At 44.0% G+C, this 22,848-nt stretch overlaps 2 protein-coding genes across 2 annotated transcripts in view; one reads left to right on the top strand and one right to left on the bottom strand.

Annotated features, from left to right (window-relative positions):
• Nucleotides 1–22,848, bottom strand: part of LOC147710516 (ectonucleoside triphosphate diphosphohydrolase 8-like) — a 615,095-nt gene that overhangs the window by 214,365 nt on the left and 377,882 nt on the right. The window lies entirely within an intron of this gene.
• LOC147710518 (ectonucleoside triphosphate diphosphohydrolase 8-like) overlaps nt 1–22,848 on the top strand; it is a 409,769-nt gene that overhangs the window by 375,059 nt on the left and 11,862 nt on the right. Inside the window, exons 8-9 of the mRNA XM_086921188.1 lie at nt 975–1,085; nt 13,379–13,516. Coding sequence (XP_086777314.1) covers nt 975–1,085; nt 13,379–13,516 — 249 coding nt within the window. The remainder of the gene's footprint in view (nt 1–974; nt 1,086–13,378; nt 13,517–22,848) is intronic.

The raw sequence follows: 22,848 nt of genomic DNA, 5'->3' as shown, positions 1-22,848 counted from the left end.
TCTCATCCTAAAAATCCCCAAACGATCAGACACCAAAGCCGCTCTCAAAACCCTCCACTGGTTGCCAGGAAAAAGCAGAGTAGAATTCAAAGCCCTCTGTACATGCCACCGCATCCTAGCGAAGAAATCACCTATCCCACTCCAGAACTTAGTGACAAGGTATACACCTGCACGCGATTTGCGCTCCTCTTATGGGGGCCTACTTCAGGTTCCTAGGGTCAAAAGGGCCCATATGGGCGGACGCTCCTTCCGTCATCTGGCAGCAAAAAGCTGGAATTCCCTCCCTCTCCATCTCCGTCTGGATCCTTCCGAAGCCAGCTTCCGCAAGAACCTAAAAACATACCTGCTCTCCAGATAACTGACCACTGGCCTCCAACCTCGCACAGAGATCTTCAGTTGTAGCGCGGGGACACGCGTCTGCGTAACCAAGCGCTTTATAAGCTACCCTTATTATGTCAGTGTTAACAGTCCATCAGCATGACTGCAGCATTTGCCAGCATATTTATTCTAAAAAATGAATACAATACTTTACAGCAATTGTGGTAACTCCTCTATGCATTTTAGAGCCTAAAGGTCCTTCACCAGGAAAAAAATGCCCTAAGTAAAAAACCTTCATTTGTTAGTTTATGTTTGTTTCCCTTAAATGAAATCAAAGATAATACACACCTCGTGGACTCAAGCTCTTTATGATGCCTAGCTTTCAATTCCACACTAGTGCCATCTTGGAAGTAAGTGTTCACTCCTCAATCTTTGACCACCGCTGGCAGGGGCAGATAGAAATGGTCTGATTTGTTTCTGGTGTCAGGCCATCTGTATACATGCCATATACTTTCTTTGTGAACCATATTATGAGCTTATGTTGAAGTGTCCAGACCATCACACTCTTGATACTAGGCAGCTCTCTTTTCAGATCATGGAAACATGTCTCACTAAAGCAATAGCTGATTCATAAAAATTTTATTTCTTGCTTGCAGGCCTTTTCGGTTTTCTACGACACTTTTCATTTTCTCAATTTGACCAACGCACACACACTGCAAGAGGTTTACGACAAGTTGAAAGAATTCTGCTCTAGTAAATGGGACCAGGTAAGAGCTATTGCTGTCTGGCTTTGTGTCAGGCATGACCAAACACCGCTATGGAATTGGTTACTGAATTGTTGCATGGGACATTTTCCGTTAGCATTTCCCTCTCTGTAGTTATAATCCAGATACTTGGAAACAAATGTCAATACATTATAAGACTAAGTTAAAGTAAGATGTTGAAGCCTCCATCAGATAGCCAAGATACCACACTTGTGAATTATAACATAATATGCCATAACACTCTAAAGTGTAGAAAATTAATTTGGACAATAAGAAATATATCTTTTGGCCTGTATCATCTATGCTTAGGTCGTTTCACTCCCTTTCCCATACCGTTTGAGCATACCCATCCCACTCCCAAGTGGGATGGGTATGCTCAGACGTGAGTCCCATGCTCTCCACACCACTGGAGTCAAGCTATCCTGGCTGAAGACGGCTGATAGCCAGAAACCGGTCCTAGGATGCTGGATTCCGGTCCAGGAAAGACATGGCTTGGCAGTTCGGGCTGGACTGTTCCCATGAGGCACAGGGTCAAGGCTGATTTGCATATGGCCATGTCTGAACTGGGGTGGTGTGGAGTGCAAAAAACGATGGATTTAGGCCCAGATCTCTGTACTGGGGTGAATGTATGACATTGTTCTGCATTCTGTCCATCAACTGTGGTTTTGCGTCTGGCTTTGTGTCAGGCATGACCAAACACCACTATGAAATTGGTTACTGAATTGTTCGTGGGACATTTTCCGTTAGCATTTCCCTCTCTGTAAATATACCCCAGATACTTGGAAACAAATGTCAATACATTATAATACTAACTTAAAGCAAGATGTTGCAGCCTCCATCAGATAGCCAAGATACAACACTTGTGAATTATAACATAACTAGCAGCCCGTCCCGACGTTGTCCGGGTCAGTATTGTAAATGTTGTTGTGTTATTAATGAATAAGAAGACATTTATTTTAATATTTTGTGATAAACAACATTTTGTGTTTCATTAGAATTGGGATTTAGAGTAAATTGATTTTCTACATTCCCTGTCCGAGAGAGTGCAACATATAACTGCCCATGAGTGAAGCAGGCTTCTCTTAAGTCTATGCCTATAACTTTGTATGTTTGGCCTTGTGATTTGTTAATAGTGAAAATGGTGACTTTTAGCAGCCCATTCTTCACGTTGCAAACGGTGACTTTCAGAATGGCATTGGTCAGAGTGTTCGTTTGTGTTCGGCGGTATTGGTGGTACTGTAAGTGCGTTTTTAATCCCGTATATGTTTTTGATTTTGTAGTAACGTCCGTGTGCCCAATTTGTTCACCTTCAAAACGGTGACTTTTGGAAGCCCATTCTTCCCCTTGCAAACGGTGAGTTTGTGAATGGCATTCGTCCGAGTCTTCCTTTCTGTGCGCCCGTCTTGTTGTTAGTGTCAGTGCTTTTTTCGTTCGTTTCGCTGAAGCAGTGAAAGCTTTTTAATGCGTGTATTTAGTTTTAGTGAAGTCCATTCATGTGAGTGTCCCCCCGACTTTGTCCACCATTGAAACGTTCATTCGCTTATGCCCTGAGCCGCGCCTCTTTCTGAGTGTAAGTAATTCTTGTAACGTGTTCTAAATATTGTGCGCAAGCCGTGCAAGAGTTGTGTCGCGTGATTGGTGAGTTGTCCAAGGCGCGCCCCTTTGTGTGAGGTAAGCCGCGCCCCGTACATGATGTCAGCAAATGCTGTGTGAGGCACTGAATTGTGTGGCTTTCAAATACGCTGCACTGCTATTTGTACGGATTTCTCCGGTTTTACCTTACTGTTCTTCCGGAGTTAACGCTGTGGCTTCATTCCGTGATTTGCAGTAATGTTTTTAATGTTTTAATATTCCCCGCAAGGCCTGCCAAACGAATGTGGCGTGATTGGTCGGCTGAGCAAGGCGTGCCCCTTTCTGTGCTCGAAGCCGCGCCCCGTCCATATCAGCCACGGTAACGCCGTGTGTGCGAGTGAAGCGAGTCAATATTGCGTGTTTGAACAACGTTGCATTTCCATAAAAACGCTCTAATAATGTGTTCTCGTACTGTTGGCTATGTGAATGGTTTCTTTGAACGCTGTGAACGACGCCCACATTGCAGCAGCGTGAAGTTGCCTACCACTCTGCCATTGTTAACGCCCACATCCTGCCCCTGTTAACTCCCACTTTTTCTCACATGTCAACGCCCAACGCCCCCAAGGGACTACTTTACGACTGAGGGCGCCCCCCTTTCTAATGTATAATGGGTCCATCTATATAGCCTATGTCCATCTCCTCGTCCTCCCCTTTCCAACGCTGTATTGGGTGTTGAGATTGGTGGTGTAGTTTTCAAGTTTACCCGGCTCAAAGGACACAGTTCTCTCTTTATAATAGTAGTATAGATATGCCATAACACTCTAAAGTGTAGAAAATTAATTTGGACAATAAGAAATGTATCTTTAGGCCTGTATCACTCCCTTTCTCGAACATGTTGCATTAAAGACGCTGAACTGTAGCTAACAACAACAGCGTTGTTTCCCTGGAGGGGCTTCCTACAGCCCAAATGCTAAATATATCTGTAGTGTCATGTAGATACCAACGGGCGGGTGAAAAAAGTTTTTCAACCTCGAATTCATGAAAATCTAAAATGAAAAGCACCAGTCTGATAACCCCTTACTCTGAATTTCCATTCTCAATAAATCAATCTAAAACTATGCAGTTCTAAGAATTCTAGGAACAATACATTTTTTCTTTAAAAATGTCAAGTCAGATAAAGCATAAGGTATTCATAGGTCATGGTTTTCTGTTATTTTTATGCTCTAGAAAGAACAGAACACCTGAAGACAGACTCAGATAAAGAAAAGAAAGAAAAGGTAAATAAACAAAACACATGGAGAGTGGAGCAGAAAGAAGTAGGGGCGTGATAGTGCGGGGTTTGCAAAAACACAGGAAAAGGGAAGGTTGACATTCTGTCAGCAAGCAAATAACAGTAGAAAACAAATAGGAAGGAGACTAGCAAAAGGGAATGAGGATTTCATGTGGGAACACACATTGGAGCTTAGGGGGAACCCCTTGATTAAAAGAAATATCATCAAAGAAAAATGGGGGGGAGAGGAAAGTTCAGGGGACGGGTAGGAAAGTGGATTTTAGATGTGAGGTTAGTTTAGTCAGCCTGGAAAATAAAATTGATAATGCAAAATACATGGAAACTGGTGTGATGAAAAGTGGTTGTCTAACCCGATTTAATGAGATCTGTTTTTCCAATCGGAAATCCAACTTTGTTGCTACTGAATATCATGGATAATCCCTACAAGAACTCTCAATTAATATCCTGGAACGTCCCTATATTAACTCTTTCTTAATAGGATAGATAGTTCCTACATAAACTCACTGTTAATATCATGGATAGTCCCTACATGAACTTTCTAAACCAACTTTATAGCCAGTTGTGCAGAGGGAGACAAATCAAAGGGAACTATTCTTATTTCCAGCTGTCACATAATTACAGAAAACATGGTGCCTTCCAACATCCCCCCCTTCATTTTTCCTTTTAAATCCTTTTTGACAAATTACATGCTATCCTGATCCCTCCATGCTCTCCCCATTGCAGCAAGAGATCCCTTATACCTTTACAATACAGATGTATTAGACGTAGTATCTTCTCTCCCGTCCCTACATATCCCTGGTCTTCCCTTCCTTTCTGTAAATAAGTATTTTGCTCTCTCTCTCTATTAAAGATTGGAGAGTCTAAGTTATTGGTTCTGTCAAAACTCTGTCAGCCACTGTAGAAATCTTTTGCTTCCCATGGGTCCGTAAGGATCATAGAGAGGGGAATCCAGCTCCTGGCGGCTCCGCATGATTACCCATAATTTAATTACCTTCCTGTGCTCTGTGAAGACTCCTGGGAAAGTGGAAGATATGGAAAGCTACAATCTTTGACAGTGGTGGCCCCCCAACGAATCCTGGGGATCTACCGCTTCCTATTGAATGACTACCCCAGATAGATCGAGTTTTTGGGCCAGGTAGACAGGAGAGTTATGGTGAAGGGCATTATGTGTCATGCATGCAATCTTCAATTAGAGTCTAGTTTCAAACAGGAGCCATTTTAGATGTTTTAGGGCTGGAGTAATGTGGTCGATTCTCCTGGATCCTGTTATGAGTCTGGCAGCTAAGTTCAATGTGGCCTTTAATGGGGGCCAGCTTTACTTTGGGTAAACCAGCAAGAGTAGCACTCCTGTAATTTAGATTGAGATTGAACTGCTAACTGAAAATCCACAGGGGGCAGAAAGGGTTTGATTGTCCATAGAACGATAATTAAGTAAATGGCTCCCCTGATGGTTGCACTTAAATGATCTTGCATATTCAGATGTTTGCCCAGTTTTATGCATAGAGATCGAGTCAATAATGTGGGAGGAGCAGTTGAGAACTGTTAGTTGTTTGAGCCAATCATCTATGGGGCAGAGAGATTTTGAGGGGGAATCAAAAGGAATTCCGTTTTGAGGGGGTTGTTCATGCGGCGATTACGGTTCAGCCAATGTTGGCTTTTCAGTAACCTGGGCGGAGCTGGCACAGTGCATGCGCATGCGCAGTTCTCGCAAGTCGCACGCCACTGTACATGTAAGTGCCTTTTTTTCTTTTTAAATGTAGGTTTTAATATTTTTTATTGGGGAAGTGTGAGGCGGGGAGTCTTTTTTCTCAGGTGGGGGCTGGCTAACTCTGCTTTGCTGCGGAGTCTGAGTTCTGCCTACAACTCCGCGTTCTTAGCGGAGCGCAGAGTAGGCAAAACTATGCACACTCCGCTGGTTCCCCTTAGTTTTCAGAAGGTTGAAGATGAGTGTTTGGATATCTTCAGGAGAGGAAATTTTCAAAAGCAATTGTGTGTTCTCAACATGCATGTGATAATGAATGTTTGAGAGCTTCAAAATGTTTGTAAGAGGTTCCATGAACAAGTTGAATAGCATAGGGGAGAGCTTGGAACCTTGAGGTACTCCAGTTGTTACTGGCTTTGATTCTGTGAGTTCTATAATGAAGAAATTAAGAAAAACAGTTTTAAACGGGACAAGATAGCCCCATCCTTTTTTTGTGGAGGTCAATCATGCTTTTATGTTTGACCGTATCAAACACAGAGGAGAGATCAAGAAGTATGAGTAGACAGGCTTCATTCTGAATGGGAAATCTTAGGGCATCGTAAACTATGTGTCAGAGCCCTTTCAGTGTTATGACAAGTTCTGAAACCAGTTTGGTACTAGTCTAGAAGTTGGAATTGTTTCATGTGGTTGCAGAGTTGTAGGTGTATACATTTCTCCAGCAGCTTTACTAGCATCAAGATTTTGGGAGAAAATTGTTGGGGTCTGACTGGTGCGCATTCATTTTTTTTAAATTGGGATGGCCTTTCCTATATTTAGGATAACAGGAAGCATGCCCTCGGAGAGAGATATGCATTGCCAACCCCTGTCCATAAAGGGAGTATGGAAGATCGAAGCTCTTTGACAAGCTAATCAGGCACAGGATCATTAAGAGGTTAAAGGTTTTTATTGATGTCATTATAGTGAGTATGTCAATTTTGAAGGAAGACCTGGTAGCCTTACTTTTTGTAGTATATCCAGTACGAGGAGAACTGTCCCGGAGCTGCGCCGGGAGGCGACTGGGCTGGTCATGGCTAAGCAGATGCTGAGAAGCGTGTTGCAGTTCGAATTAGATCTTCCTTGTCTTAATACTGAAATGGGTGTAAAACTCATCGCCGTTTGGTAGTGTCTTGCTGTCTACCGAGTGGTGTTTAGAATGGCAAGTTGCTTGTTGTTTGATGATTTAGAAAAGATTTTGGGTCTGTTTTTGGCATTATCTAGTTGTGACCTAAAGTATTCTGCTTTTTACCTACGGATGTATTTGTTGTAAGAGCTTCTTAATGACCTTAATTGCTTGGGGTGGGAGCCAGATGGAGAGATTCTCGAAAGATCTCACTGCAAACCTTAGAATGTGCCATTCCTCATGTAAGTTGTCATTGAACCAGGGTTTGGACTGTCTACTTGGTATTCTTTTAAGCTGCTTTGGAGCAATCGTGTCCAGTATGTCTGACATGGAATGGATGTAATGATCGTAAGCTCATTCACATTCATCATGTTTGCGGGAAGAGGTAGGATGTTGTTGCTAATATCAGTTAGCTTGGTAGAAGTAATATTTCTTAGGTCTCTAGACCATGGTCTGGGTTTAAGAAGCTGACCCTTTCTTGACAACACCTTTTCAAGGATAAGAAAGGAGATTAAGGGCCTGGTTACGAGTTTGGCGGTCTTGCAGTGGGCCGCCATGCCAGCGTCCTGCTGCTGGACAACCAAACCTGTAGTCTGACCACCCGCTGGATTACGAGTATAATCCTGGCAGGTGGTCCTGGAAGGGCAGTCCCATGGTGGTGCCTTTCTAGGAGGGCCCTAGAAAGGCACCGCCATAAGAGCACTGTAGCCCATTCCTGCACAGAGAGAAATGCACAATGTTTAGCATTTCTTTTTGTGCAGGAACAGAGGTTGTAAAAATACAGGGGGGCACACCAGGTGCCCCCTGTATGCACCTCAAGCACAGAGGCATCAGGCGAGTTGCCTCATCACCATCCTTTCATGGCAGGGCTCACCGCTCTAGAAAGGGTCGGATTGAGGCAACTCATTCTATGCGTGGCGGTGCCACGGCGGCACCACCAGCATATAGCTGCCTCAGAACGCTGCACTACAGCCGCGGGATCAAGGATCCGGGTGGTATGGTCCAGTGGCCACCCAACCGCCATACTTGTAATACGGCGGGTGGACTACCAGTCTGGAGGTTCACAGACTGCCACCATGGGTTTGGCACTCCCATGGACCACCAAACTCATAATCGAGCCGTGAGTAGTGATCAGACCCATCACAGGGGGTTATGGATTCAAGTTGTATCACATTATCCTTGGCGATGATTAGGTCAAAGGTGGAGCAGCTGTTGTGTGTTGGGCCATCGCAAGACTGGGTGAAGTTGAGGTCTGTGAGGAAGGTCATGAAGGTGTAAAGGATGGGATGATTTAAGTCCTTCAAATGGACATCGAAATCCCCAAGGAAGATCTAGTTTGTGTGTTTGTCTGAGTCAGAGGAGATGGTCTCCATCATTTGTTCAATAAAATGTAGGTTACTACCCAGGGGTGGTAAATTGTATGAAGTTTACACACAAGCTTGTTAGTGCACCATATTTCAATACCTAGGTATTCACACAATGGCACTGGAACTGTTTGTGATAGTTTTAAGTTGAGTATGGAACAGTAAATGCATGCTATGTCACCTCCAGATCTTCCAGATCTGTCCAGTCTGATGATATCATAGTTTGGTGGTACTAGGATGTCCAGAAACGGTGGGGATGAATCATTGAGCCAGGTTTCAATTAAGATAAGAAGGTCACAGCCTAAGGTAAGTCTCACCGCCAACCTGCAATAAAGGAGGAGAGGTCTGAGATGAGATTTGGTAACTAACGTAATGGGAATTTGTCACAGATTATAGTTGATCATGGATCTATAGTTGAGACTGGGCTCTCTGTGCGGGTTGGAGGAATAACCTGGATGGTGCTCAGCAAGGGTCTCGGGGCCTTATGTGTATTGGTATATGACAGCAGTAGGAAGTGAATGTTAGCATCAGATAGGTGTTCTGTAACCCCCTGAGGTTTGGCGGTAGGGTTGAAGTGGGGTCGAGATTGCAAGAGGAAGTTCGATGACTTCTCATTATTCACTGAGGATGTGGCCCTTGTGTCGATAATTTGAGAGAGGAAACCTTCAAAATGTGCTGGCAACAGGTCAACTCGACCCCCTAGCTGCCTAATGCCACAGACTGGTAAACATCAAGCACAATAATAAGTCAGGTGGAACGAGAACCCTGCAAGACGCCATGTGGGGGACCCCCGACAGGCAGGGTATTGGACTGTAGAAATAGATATATGGCGCAGTATGGGGAGGTCGGCTCCAGAGGGCGGAGGAGTCCACCCGGTGGTGAGCTCCAGGTACAAGACCAGAGATTAAGCCAGTCCATTCAGGCCCGGAGTGTACTGTGCTGTGGACATGCACTGGAGACCAAATCTGACCTTCAAGCACACAATGATATTAGATTGGTTCGGGCAGGAGGTGGAGGCCCACAAACTAGTGTTGCGAGCTCAAGCCATACTGCATGCAATTGGCCATCCAAGACATCTGACAAGGGACGGCTGGGCAGCTCCCCTAATGGCTAGTTATGGGAACGAAACCCCAATTTCAGCAGTCCTTCCTGTAGTGTGCAGTGCTGTGGTACAGACTGGATGGTACAGTACTGCGGTCCAGCCACAATGGAGTATTACGGGTGCGAGTCGAGCTACCAGCACTCCTGCATCCGAACGCACTCTAAAACAATTGCTGCTATCAACATCGGGGGAAAAAGCAGCCCCACCAAGGGCAAGTCAGGGGACAGTGGTGGGTCAAATCATCAAGGGAATCACTCACCGGGGCTGGAATCACCAGTCTCTCGCTGCATCAGGCCAACTTCGTCCCGGCAGACCAAAAACATGAAGGGAATGCAATTGGGACATCAGCTGGGCCCCATTGTCACAGAGCTGATTTCGCTCTCCCCTAAACATCTCATATTTCCATCCTGTGAAGAGGCATGGAGGAATGAAAGGTCTGCTTGGCAGCGAGGTCCGAACACATCTGTGTGTCCTGCATGGTTGTAGCTCGAAACTTCATTTAGGGAGGAGTATCCTCCAGCATTGTCACTCTGAGTAGTGCCAATTTTGCCAGTATGTGTCCATTTTTAGAGGGTTCATGTTGCAATGCAATACAGCATCTTCAAGAGCCTGTCTTGGAACCTTTTAGGAGCAGCAGGCATTTCTGGTGTAGCATTTCTGGTGCTTGCTATTAGTCTTTTTAAATCTGGGCTTCCTGGCAGTTGCCTAGTAGTGTATTTTGGTAGTACACTTTTTGAAATGGTTCCTTCAGTTTCTTGGGAACTCGTACTTGCTTCTCTAGGCTCTTGGAAAACATTTCTCATTTATATTTCTGTCACATTTTGTAAAGTGATTATGCTCTCTAATGTTAATTAGAGCATCATTTCTAATGGTAGCCCTGCCATAACAAGCATTGGCATTGTATTTTGTATATTTCTCGCCAGCGCTCTGCAGGAGGACCCCCAAACTTGTAATTAGGCCCTCAGTGTTTGTACCCTCCCAGTGGGTGTGGCGAAAACCATATTAACAGCCTTGTCTTTTTGTTTTCAAGAAAATATATTTTGAGAAAATAGTACAATTATTGCACAACATGGCCCTAACTACTGGTGGATAGATTAATTCCAGTAACAATGTCTCTTCATTGAACAAGAGTTGTGGAAGTATTGATTTTCACAAATTCTTTGAAGCAAAATGAAAGGTTAATGTTTATGTTTCAAATGTTGATGGGAGACAAAATGTTGCAATCCATAGGTCTCCATGTATATAATGCACACTTACCTGTTTTGATTGTTGTAATTGACAGCCAAATGTATATCACCTAATCATCATAAGTGGAAGCACTTGATGAGTTCTGGCCAACCTGTGAAAAGTCTCCCGCAATGACTGCTTTCAGTCCAACCAGTCCAACATATTAAACCAAGCCTACCTCACACTGGTCAAAGTGCACAAAGTATACCCTACAACATCTCCTGATTGCCCTCGCGGTCACCCCTATGGTGTACATGGTACGCATGTTCTGGACCTGCACAGCCATAACCTCCGTCACAAGCCGCCTAGATCTGGAAAGAGTGGATAGCTGTTTACTGGGTCACTAAAAGTGTCGAATGGCGGGCAGCACCACTAACTGTGTTAATGAATTAACACCGTTGATGGCTAGACAACTAACAGCAATGCAGTGTAAGACTTCAACGATCCTGAGTACGGAGCAGGCAGCGACCATAACATGGGGCATGGGGGAGGCCACGGCACTCCGGCAGCAGGAGTTTAGAGGACTGAGGAGAAGACCCACAGCTGCTCCATGGGATGAGCTCCTGCCCACTCTTCAGAGGACCCAACACCGGTGACCGCTCCGCCTAGCGCACCATGGCATCCCTCACGATGATCGTACTCCTCCTGCAACTGGACAGTCTACTTCCCTTGCAGCCCCCTCACTCTTCCCTCACATCACAAAACTGTGCAGCTCTCTTGCTCCTTCAGATTCCTTACCGGCAATCTGCAAAACCTGCACTGAGGAGCCTTCACTTGCTGTCTATCAGGGAGAGAATCAAATTTAAGGCTATGTGTATCACCCATAAGACCTTTTGGGGGAATGGACCAACAATCAGCCAATCTATGATCACCCCATACCGACCAAGCAGAAACCTCCGCTTGGCGTCCCTCTCTCTTGCAATGCTCCCAAAAATAAAGCGAGCTAGATGTGGCAGTCGCTTCTTTTCTTATAACTCTGCTAGACTATGGAACGCTCCCCCCCCCCTATATACGGGGAAGCCTAACCTGCTGCCCTTCCTTAAACTACTCAAAACATGGTTTTTCCAAAATTTCACTTAATTATGGGCCTTCTCAGTCTGTCCACATCCGATCTCAGCGCTGGAATGCCTCAGGGTAGCTATTACGCTTTATAAATGTCTCTTCATTCATTTCATCCTAGAGCTTCACCAACAGGGAAGGTGGACCACAATGTGAGATCTGCACTGTTGGCCTATTCGGTCTGCATACCAATGCCCCTGATGGAGGCATCCAGCCCTTTCTCCCTCGCCTCTCCTACATCCCCTTTTTGGATGAACTGCAAGCAACTCTATACCACACTTGTATTTACTATTGGAGAGATTGGGTTACAAGCTCACGCTTTAAGTTGTGTTGAAGAATGTTGGAAATACTACACCATCATGCTCTTGCGCACTATACAACTATGACCATTTTCGCAGCGTCAGCATGTAACTATTTGCACATCTGTGTAAGATCACGTAAGCTGCCAACAATAGTGTTAAACTTCAATAAAGATGGTTTAAAAAAAAATAAGTGGAGGCGCTTGATGATAAAAATATATATTGCATTGATTATAGTGGGACTTAAGTACATTGATAAATATGTTGCATTGTTCTATGGCGAACTTCATGGTGCCAGATGTATTATTGCCAGGTTGTTGTTTTTGCACCCCACCTTTGATGTAACCAAGGCAAATATTTGCATGGTCTGATTATATCGGTCTGGGGCACCACAACGTTGTCAATCTCAAGCCCAAATAGGAATCATGTCTCATTAACGAGACGGTGCATTTTGAGAATGCTTCTTAATGGCTGTGAATGCAGAGTTAAATGCCTGCAAGGCGCAGGAGAGCTCATTCCCAGCATTAACATTTGTATAGTGAATGCTGTAGTCAATTAAAGGGCTGGGCTGAATTAACAAAATAGGCATATTGAGAAAGGGACATGGGGCGCAGCATTGCTTAATTTTTAGATTAAGGGCCAGGGCTCTGACCAGGAGGTCACTCTAGCTTTCACCGCCCATCGCCCCTGTCATCGCTGCCAAAACAACTACTATCCATACCTCTCACCTGCAAGTGCGACAGTTCAGATTATTCCAGGTCCCCAAAACTAAAGGAATGGCTGGGGAGGCAGGTATTAGCAATTTGTTATGTGTATTGTATTAATAAACAACCGTTTTTCTGCTCATCTCCAAATTATATGAGGAGCACCACCATGTGGCAAATTGCCCTTAGTGCGTGTTGACAATTAAATGCTGGGGCTGAGCACCGGAAACCACCGGCTCAAATTAAGCAGTGGTGCGTGGTATGCAGCAGTCCTTTGAACCACTCTCCACTCCCACCAATGTCTGTAGCTGTCACTTTCACTGCGAAAGCTGTCCATATGGGGCAGCTTCCACTTGGCGAATATTTATAGATTGACAAGGGCAGCTGTTAAAATATCAATACATGAAAAATTGTGAATTATTCACACATTTATTTTCAAATCACAAGGTAGGGGGACTATCCCTTTGGATTCCTCTTTTTCCTGAGAGTTGCGTTGCTGTTTTTTTGATTCATGATGATATCTTTGATGCATCATAATTTGCTTTTCCCCCTGCTCAAAGTCCCCTACTTTGTCCAGCCCAGGCTTTACTTCACGAAATCTTTTGATACGTTCTGCATCTTATTTCTTCACATTCGTAGGAGCAAGACCCATGGCTACAGCCCATTGAACAATGATCCAGGTCATGCTTGCCAAGTAACAATGTTAATCAATACCTTTGCAGTAGATCTTATGGCTTCACAAGCTGTGGCCACCACAAAAGTACAAGGCATAAACTCTGACCGTGAACAACCAACTCTTTCTTTGTTTTGATCCCAGTTAAGGGCTCAGTACCCAAAGGAGCGACAGGATGTACTGCGGGACTACTGTGGAAGTGGCAACTATATCCTCACCTTGCTGCTCGATGTCTACAAGTTCACAGAGGACAACTGGAGCAATATCATCTTTCAGAAGCAGGTATGGAATGGTATTGCTGGCATGCTCTTAAACCAGGGCTTCTACTAACCTTGGCCTGACCGCTGACTCAGCAGCGGCCGCCATAAACAAAGAGTTGCTAGCGGGTGGACTTCACGCGGGGGGCAGGGGGGTGTTAGAAATACATTTATTTTTTAAAAGTACCTTTTGCCACCGGAAGCCTCCAGCATTGCGTCGCGTTCACCGCCTCTCCTCTTCCTGGGTCCCAGCAGACCCTGGGATTCAGACTCCCATCCAATTGGTCTGAGCCGGCAGGAAAGATGCCCTGCTAAGACCGGGGCCTCTTGTGGGGTTTCTCAGTGCAGTTGGGCTGGAGATGAACTTGGTTGATCTGAAATGGCTGGCCAAAACACATCTGCACACTTAGAGAGAGGAGTACATGTAGCACGCCTCCTTCCCCCTCTCAGGCCTAAGCCCCGCCCCTCCCAACACCCCTGGCAAAGAGCCAGCAAATGCTAAATAAAACCATCCAAGAATATTGCTTGTTTTAAATTTGCTGGGTCTGAGCCAGGGAGAGGGGTGACGCTCCTCCACCATTGCGGAGGAGCCCCAACTGCTCTGGCTACAAAAGTGCTGCCTTCTTTGCCGTCATCGCCTTTCTCTGGTACTGCGAGTGCAGGCTTGAATGTGCCTTCCCATGCCAGTTAATTAGATTAGAGTTGCATACTCCACCAGATCCTTCCTCATAGAAAACAGAAAAAGAATGAGAAAATAAAATGACAAAGGAGTCTGAAAATACCACAACATCTACAAAGCTCTTGTAATCATCTCAAAGGACTAGGACTACGTCTGTTACTCCACACAAAGATAGAAAACAGATGAAATGACTGCAGGGTCTGTTTTCACAGCCACTACACTTTAAATAAAAGGTCATTTAAAGGGGTGGAAAACGGACTCCAAGAGTAGTAGTATTTACTTTATTCGATGGAAAATTCATCATAAAAGTATACAGTTTATTTATACAATACATAAAAAGATAAAAGAGTAGGGACACAGCACTAGTGTATATACAAACATCCTCCTATACTACTCGGTTTAAATAATCTAAAATCAAGCTCAGAGCTTGTTACATAAAAACCATAAAAACAATTCATGTCATACTACTGTCCATCAGTTAGGTTAAATGAGTGGAACGCTGTGCCCTCCTATTGCAGGTCTGCCATGCACTACCCAGAAATTTGGCTACCCCACACACCACAGCAGTAGAAGATGTGTCAGTACAAAGGACCCGTAGGGCAATTTTGTGACATCTAAGGCCCAGCCCCATGCATAAAGGTTTTAACCATATTTTCCTAGCAACCCTGTAAGCCGGGTAGGCAAACAAAAAGTGCGCTACTGACTCATTAGGGGCTGCACAGCAGGGGCATGATTTAGGGAGAACACCTTTACTTTTCCACCCAGAAGAAAAGTAATTCACTCCAAGAGTAAATATTCCAGGCACAGAGAGACATTGTGGAACAGTCTCTGAGGATACTATTGAGCGAGGTGTTTATTGGAACATTTTCTGTATTTGTCCCTGTGGCATCCCTGACCCTTGATGTGGTGTGTGCGGCAACTTGTGATCCTACTAATAAAAAAGGGCAGTTTGCAAGTAGGGATTTATTTTTATCACTTTCACAAAAATGTGGAATGTACCGAACATTTAAAGAATATTGTAGACAGCAATTTCAAGTAGATATTTTATCACATGTTTTTTGTTGAGTTTTTAAGAAAGGGGCGGGGGCAATCGCTAAATCATTCAATTAATCACATTTTGTACACAGAAGTTTGATAAGTAGGCTCCGATTTCCTTTCTAAAACAGAATGATTCCTTCTTATTGTTTTCCTTCTATGGATATGCCAAATCTTTTTAGTATGTGTGCTCCTTCCAAAGCAACTGCTTCTATCTTCTGCTTCATCACCACCATCTTCACTACCGCCATCATCATGTGCTTCTTCAATGCCCCAGCCTCCCTTCATTCAACTATCATGCCACGGTTTTCCATTTTGACTGTAATAAGAGAGATGCTTTGCCCTTAGACATGAAGGCCCAGAATTACTAAGATGTTGTGTCAGTATGCTCCACTTTTTTGGCGCATCCCAGTGCAAAAGCCAGGTTGCCATTTACCAAACCATACAATTAAGATTTGCGCGGCTCCTTGTTGGATTTTATCCCAAAAGTAACGCAATGCATAGCACTGCCTTGCATTCCCTGGCATCAGGGAGGCATTATGTGGGCGGACCCCGGGTCTTACCACACAGTCACTTATGTATTTTGACGTAAACCCATATTTACTAAAGTCAGTAAACATGGGTTTGTGCTAAGATGGTGTGCCTACCCCAGGCTGGCGTAATTAGTTGAAAATCGTTATTTCTCCTCATAACTTCCTCTTTGCATGTGTGATGCATTCTGCAGCACTCATACAACGAGGAATAAGCCTCTAGGAGCAAGGATGCCAGAGTTGGTACTAGGCAGCCAGAAGTTCTTCAGAACTACGAAAGAGCAGAACCATGCCATATCTTAGTAGATATGAAGTATTCCTGTTCTCTCCCATTGACGCAACACAGCTCAGCACCTTACCTTGCTGTGTTGCATCAAAGTTTAGTAAATCGGGCTATGATCTATCATTGTTTTCCATTGTTATTCAAAGGGGATTTCCAGGCCCTCCAGGTTACTCACAAGATTCTCCACAGTGAGTGTTGACCAGTCTGTGAAACCACTGGGATGTAGAGGGGGTTCCGCCTTTTCCGATTGAAATGCAATGACAAGGTTTGCTGCTCCAGGCATTCAAAAGAGACATAGACATGTACCAGTCTGCCCTGGAAATAGGGGCATGCTTGCTCAGCTGGAGACCTCGTATAAAGACCATCAGGTCAAAGGATAAAGGATGCCCAAAACATTCTGTATTGTTCTGGCCACCTCTGACCAGAAAGACAGGAGCTTACAACAGCTTTACCAAAAAAGGGGTTGATTACGATGGCGGAAGGACCGCGACCGCCAGCCATGCCATCGTGGTCCTTTGGTACGCCAACCACGAGTTTCCCCTTGCTAAATTAGGATGGCAGGGGGAATCGCAGTGTGACCGTGGCAGTCGCAAATACAGTCCGCCACAGAACCTCCACAGGCAATCCTTAGGATTGCCTGGCGGTGCGGTCCTCACCAGTTAAATGGCGGCGGTACCTAGCAGGCACGATCTGCCAAAATATGATGATGGCTGGAGACAGGCTGTCCATAGCGGTGGAACCGCTATGGAAAGGCTGGCTGGGATTGTGTTTGGGGGCCTGTCTCGGGCCCCTCTTGTGTTGCAGGAGGCAAGGGTGCACTGAGGGGGTACCCATGGTACCCCCCTACATTTCACAGCACTATGTGGCAGGCACCGAGTGCTGCCTGCCACGTAGTCCTGTGAAATGCGCAACATGCCATATTGACATCGAGGCGGGTGCTGCTTTCGGCAGCACCCGCGGCAATGTTAAACTTCAGAATGCATCCACCATGGTGGCGGTCGAATCCTGATTTGTGGTGCGGGACCGACGCATGTGTGGCGGACGGTCCCAGTTTACACCAGGATGATCATCATCTAATGAGCCCCAAAGTGTCACCTACCCTGCCACACCGTCTCCAGTAGGTCTATGAGTCCTTAGGGAACATACAATGGAGCTTGGGTTGACTATAATTCAATTCATATATATATAATGGAATTCTTCATTTCTTAAGCTACATAGAATTTTCCAACTTCAGGAGGAGATTGCAGTCTCTAAAGGCCTGATTACAAGTTGAGTGGCCTAAACAGGTCCTAGTAGAATAAGGTATAGTTTAGGTAGATGAATTAATCTTGGGAGACAGTATTGTAAGGTAAGGTAACAAACAACTTTATTTATGCTTACACAGTTATGTTTTTCGTTTTTTAGGTGCTCACACATGTGACAAGGTGCTTATAGTGACTAAGTGAAATATTGTTAAAAAACTATATACAAGGTGTCACAAACAAGGGTCTGGACCAGACGCCGAAGCAGCGAGGCAGAGGTAGTAGAGCCGCGGACCGCGGAGATTTATTCCCGCCGGAACGTTGTACAGCAACCATTACCGGAAAAATAACCTGCTCCTATTCAGTATACCTACCTCTGCAAAACTAGTAAATGGACCATCATTGACTATGATGAACCCTTTGAGCTAGAGCTACCTTTCAAGAAAAAATAACTAAAATCTTGACAAGAATACGCTGAACAGTTGGACCAAGCCACCACAGTCTAAGCAATTTGCTCGCCGACTTCTGGAAAATAATTCTACCACCTCATGCGAAGAAAGCTCACGTCCTGATGATGATCTAAAATCATTTAGATTGAAACGCCGTCGACCCATTCAAGGAAACTCCCCTACCCTACTGTATATATTTTTTGGGGGATTACCCTTGTTTGTGACACCTTGTATATAGTTTTTTAACAATATTTCACTTAGTCACTATAAGCACCTTGTCACATGTGTGAGCACCTGAAAAACGAAAAACAACTGTGTAAGCATAAATAAAGTTGTTTGTTACCTTACCTTACAATACTGTCTCCCAAGATTAATTCATCTACCTAAACTATACCTTATTCTACTAGGACCTGTTTAGGCCACCCAAAACCATTGTTTTTCTTTAACAATACTTTTACCCCAGGTTTTACTAATGGGGTACCCTTGTTCTCCATAACTACTGATTACAAGTTGAGGCATTATTTATCGCTGCTGATAAATAATGATACCACAGGGTACATTATTTATTGGGTTGAATAAATAACACCTATTATGAGCCATTGCGGAATAACATGCAGAATTTGACATTTATCACACCAAAATCCACATAGAACAGTAAATACTGTACACATTTTCCCTGTTAAATTTAGGCAGGTTTGACCTGCCGAAATGTTACGAATAATTATCGGTTGTGTTAAATAAAACCATACTGGCAATTCAGTTGGTGCGTAAACCCGCCCAACTTGTAATCAGGCTCAAAGTGTTTCACTTAGCATTTTATTTGGATTCTTTCTTCAATTAGCACTGCTTACAACAACAATAGATGTAATTTGGAGATTACCCCACTTTGTTCCTTCCCAGTTTCCAAATAATTTTCGCAAATAATGTTTTGTTTGTTGATGCACCAAAGTTAATTTGTGGGTGTAAGAGCCAGGGGTGAATTTGAGCATAATGAAGCCTCTCCATTTCCTCCAGTTTAAATAATTCTTTACATTGCTGAAAAACAGTTTAAAGCTGGAGCCCTAAAAGCGACTGAAGGCAATGTAACACCCCTCATATACAATTCAAACTTTCTTCTGCATCAAAGTGAAGAACTCTTCGTCCACCAAAATGAAGAGCCCTTGCTAGATAAAGGACTTTAGGCATGAAATTATTTTGATCATGTTTATGGGCCCTTTCTGGGATAGCAACGCTCTAGACCGTGAAATGAGATCCTTTCTAATCATTTAGTGGGTCCTTTCTGAGATAGCAAACATCTAGACCATGAAGTGAGATCCTTTCTAACTCTTTCTAGCAAGAGGTGAATATGTGCTCCGTATACGTCTCGGACAGTATGGCATGGTCGTGTTAGGTTTAAAATTGCAGGCTTTTGTCATATTGGTCTTGTAACCAGAAACACCTTAAGATGCCTTAAGTTGATGTATGGACTCAGGTTCTCCTAATGTTAACAGCACATCCCCTGCATAAAGGGAAATTCATCAGAGCTGAAGGGTATTCCCCAAATTTGATTCAATCTTCAGATGAGCTCAGCGTGAGACTCTAATTCATGTGAACATTAGAGGAGACACTGGGCAGCCCTGGCATGTACATTTTGTGATGTAGAATGATTTGGATCTTGTCATGCATAATTACAAAGCAAGATCCAGAGCCCATTTGTCTCATCACTTGTTTTACACATGACCGTTCCACCTGGTTGAAATCCTTCTTCACACCAAGGGATACCAGGGTTACCGGTAAATTTTTCATGTGGGCGTTTTCAACCCAGTGGAATGTCCGCCTTATGTTGCCATGAGTTTGCCGTGAGACAATAAAACCAGTTTGATCAGTGCAGAGCAGAGTTGGGAGGATCCCATCAAGTCCGCTAGTATTTTGGTGTAGTTATTAATATCAGCATTAAAAAGATGTTCAAGAGGAATATAATTGAGGGTCTTTACTTGGTTTGGATAACACCTTTATTACAGCTTCTCTCATAGCGGAGATTACCTTTCCTTGTTAAATTATGGTATTATGACGTTTTTGAAGTTAGGTATTACCACAGATGTATAAGTTTTACTCAAGTTACTTGAGAAGCCATTCGGTCTTGGTGCTTTATTTTTTTTTTGTAGATTTTTATTGTTGGTTAGTTTTCTTCCTTAGCTTTTGAGTTCTACAGAAGACTACAGAATGTCTATTCTGTTTCCACACTACCATTGGTAAGCCCAGAGCTCTCTGTGGGTTGCTCTCTTCTTCCTCGAGTGTCAGTTTCAGCCTTCATCTATCTGTAACTTATTATGAGGTTCCTTTATAGTCTAAATTTATTCTAAAGTGAACCAACCACCTGAGGCATATTTTTTTCATTGCGTATCTTTAAGGTAATCGGTCAGAAGGCTGCTCATCATTGCAGGGTACCATGTGGTAAATCCTGGACTATTATGCACAAATGCCAGCCTTCTCTTCAGTTCTGAACACAATATACCATGGCCTTAATGTATATCCCTGCTAATCAATAACTATTCCCAGAAACTATACGTGACAGCTGTAGAACATGTATGCTCAGACATGGGTCTCATGCTCACTGTGCAGTTGTGACCAAGCTGTACCCCACTGATGAGCCCCAGATAAGGCCAAACCAGTCTGGGTTTGTTTGTGTTCTGCTTCAGAGGGAACCGGATCTGGCCGTTTGGGCTGGACTGTTGCTATTCGAGGAAGACCAAGACTGATTTGCATACGGTTACTTTCTAAGGTAGTAGGGTAGGAAAAATAATGATGAACTAAAATGTGTCCAAAGTAATTACCAGTGGCTTAGATTAATTCAAGCATTCCACCTATCACATTTTTGTATAGCTCAGTGTAGCCCTAAGTGCAACAGGTATCTCAGTTTCAGTTTCATACGTCTTTATTTTCGATGTTACATCATAAAAGACAATTTACAAAATGGGTGATAAAAACAATCATAAATACATTAAAATTTAACAAGATCTTGATTCATCCAGAGTTCATCATTTTAATACAAGAATTAAGCAGTATATTTTTAAAGACTTAGTATGAAGAAAGAAACCATTTTTAAAAGTTATAATCTATGTACATGAAGGTGTCTAGCTCTAATAACCCAGGCCCACATTAGGTACTTTGCTACTCCTATAACCACAATCTCTGAGGTGTTTGTTCTTAAAGCCCACAACACCTCTACACTCTCTCTACTATTCAACTGGCGGCAAATGGGCCTAATCCATTAATTCCTAGCAGCTGAATAAACTGGGCAGGCAAAGAAGAAATGACCCACACTCTCCTTTTGGTCATTACACCAGGGACAGTATTCAGTTGTATTACCATCCCATTTCTTGGTGAAAGACCTCACTGGTAAAGTCCCCACTCTGAATTGGTGGTAAAAATAATGTTTTTGTGTCCAGGCCCCTAGTAATAACATCCCAATAGTTCTCAAGTAAGGGATCCAATTTGTGCACCAAAAATCGACTGTACATAATTTCGATTTTGCAACTGAGATTCTGGTTTTATCACTTCTTTGCTAGTCTTTTGCTTCGGGGACAATATCATGAAGCATCATTGAGCCCAGCAATCAAACCCATTATTCTTCCTTTGATGCTGGTTTCAAAGTCTCTTTGACATTGTACCATAGCTTTATTTACTATTGTAATTTGCCTTTCTTGAGAAACAGTAGCTACCCTTCTCGTTAAATTGTTATTTATTCCAGATTACTCATAGGTAATCTTATTACTCTGATTTCTTCTTCCTCACCTCACCCTAGGCTGTCACTTATAAGGAAGCCACACCCTTCCAAAGCTCCAAAGTCCCAAAGCACATAACATTGTCTCTTTTTACTATCCCATCTCTCCAGCCTCACCTAATAAAAGGGTTTCGTACACATGATGCCTCCTGATTACCATACACAAGCTTCAAACGAAGCTGTGCCCATAAGTAGGTACGGAAAGAATCAAAGACCTGGGACGAGAAAGAAGGAATCAGGGTAATGACGTTACTTTTAAATTATTCTGGACAATAACTCCTTATCCCCCTTCCTCATCCCTGTCTTTTACTTAATAAGGCCATAACCAAGGTTTTCCAGCAACACCAGAACTGCACAAGTTTTTTTTTTTTAGGGTTTTGTAAAGCGCGTAGTAACCCGTAAGCATCCCAGCGCTGGAATCTAGACAGTCGAGAGGGCAGGGTTGCAGGGGAAGTCAGAGGGATCAGGGAAAGAGGAACGTTTTCAATGCTTTTCTGAAAGGGAGGTGGTTAGGTTCCATCCTCAATTTACGGGGGAGGGTATTCCAGAGGTTCGCCGTGTTCACAGAAAATCGCCGTCCCCCGGTGAGGGCCCTTTTCACTCAGTGGACTGTGATGAAGTTCTCATGGTCCGACCGGAGTGATCTGGTGGCTTTGTAAGGGGTGATAACGTTTTTGAGGATGGGAGGGCCTTTGTTATGAAGGAGTTTATGGGAAAGGCAGAGAGCCTTGAACATAACTCTTTCTCTAACTGGCAACCAGTGAAGTTGCTTTAAGGCTGGCTTGGCCGATGTTCTGGCCGGGGTGTTAGTGAAGCTGAGCAGCGGCATTCTGAGTTCTCTGTAAGGTATTGAAGGTGGCTTCAGGAGCTCCCAGATAAATGGCATTGCTGTAATCCAGCCTAGAAAGAATCAGGCCTTGGATCAGCAGTTTCCGGGAAATGGGAGGGAGCAGGGGAAGAATCTTCCTGACTGACCTAAGTAGCCCAAAGCAAATGCCCGCCGTTTTTTTTGCCTGGGTTTTAAAGGACAGGTCTTTCTCAAGCCAAATTCCAAGGCTCTTGACCTCAGTTTTGGGGACAGGGGGTTCACCTAGACAGGTGGGCCAGATGTTAGGGTGAAGGGAAAGCTCTTTTTGTCCAAGCAGCAGAATTTCGGTCTTGGACCTGTTGAGTTTCAACGCTGAGTTGTTCATCCACCCCTGGATTTCAGAGAGGCAGCTGTGGAAGTTGGATGGTTCTTGGTTGGAATGGGAAAGGGTCACCACCAGCTGGGTGTCATCGGCATAATTGATGATTTTCACTCCAAACGGGGTGACCACCTCCTCCAGTGGGGACATGCAAAAGTTGAATAACGTCAGGCTTAACGACGAGCCCTGT

This window comes from Lissotriton vulgaris, chromosome 5 (assembly GCF_964263255.1).
Source record: "Lissotriton vulgaris chromosome 5, aLisVul1.2, whole genome shotgun sequence".
In the NCBI taxonomy this organism is placed as follows: Eukaryota; Metazoa; Chordata; class Amphibia; order Caudata; family Salamandridae; genus Lissotriton; species Lissotriton vulgaris.
This window is presented reverse-complemented; position numbering and strand designations above follow the sequence as displayed.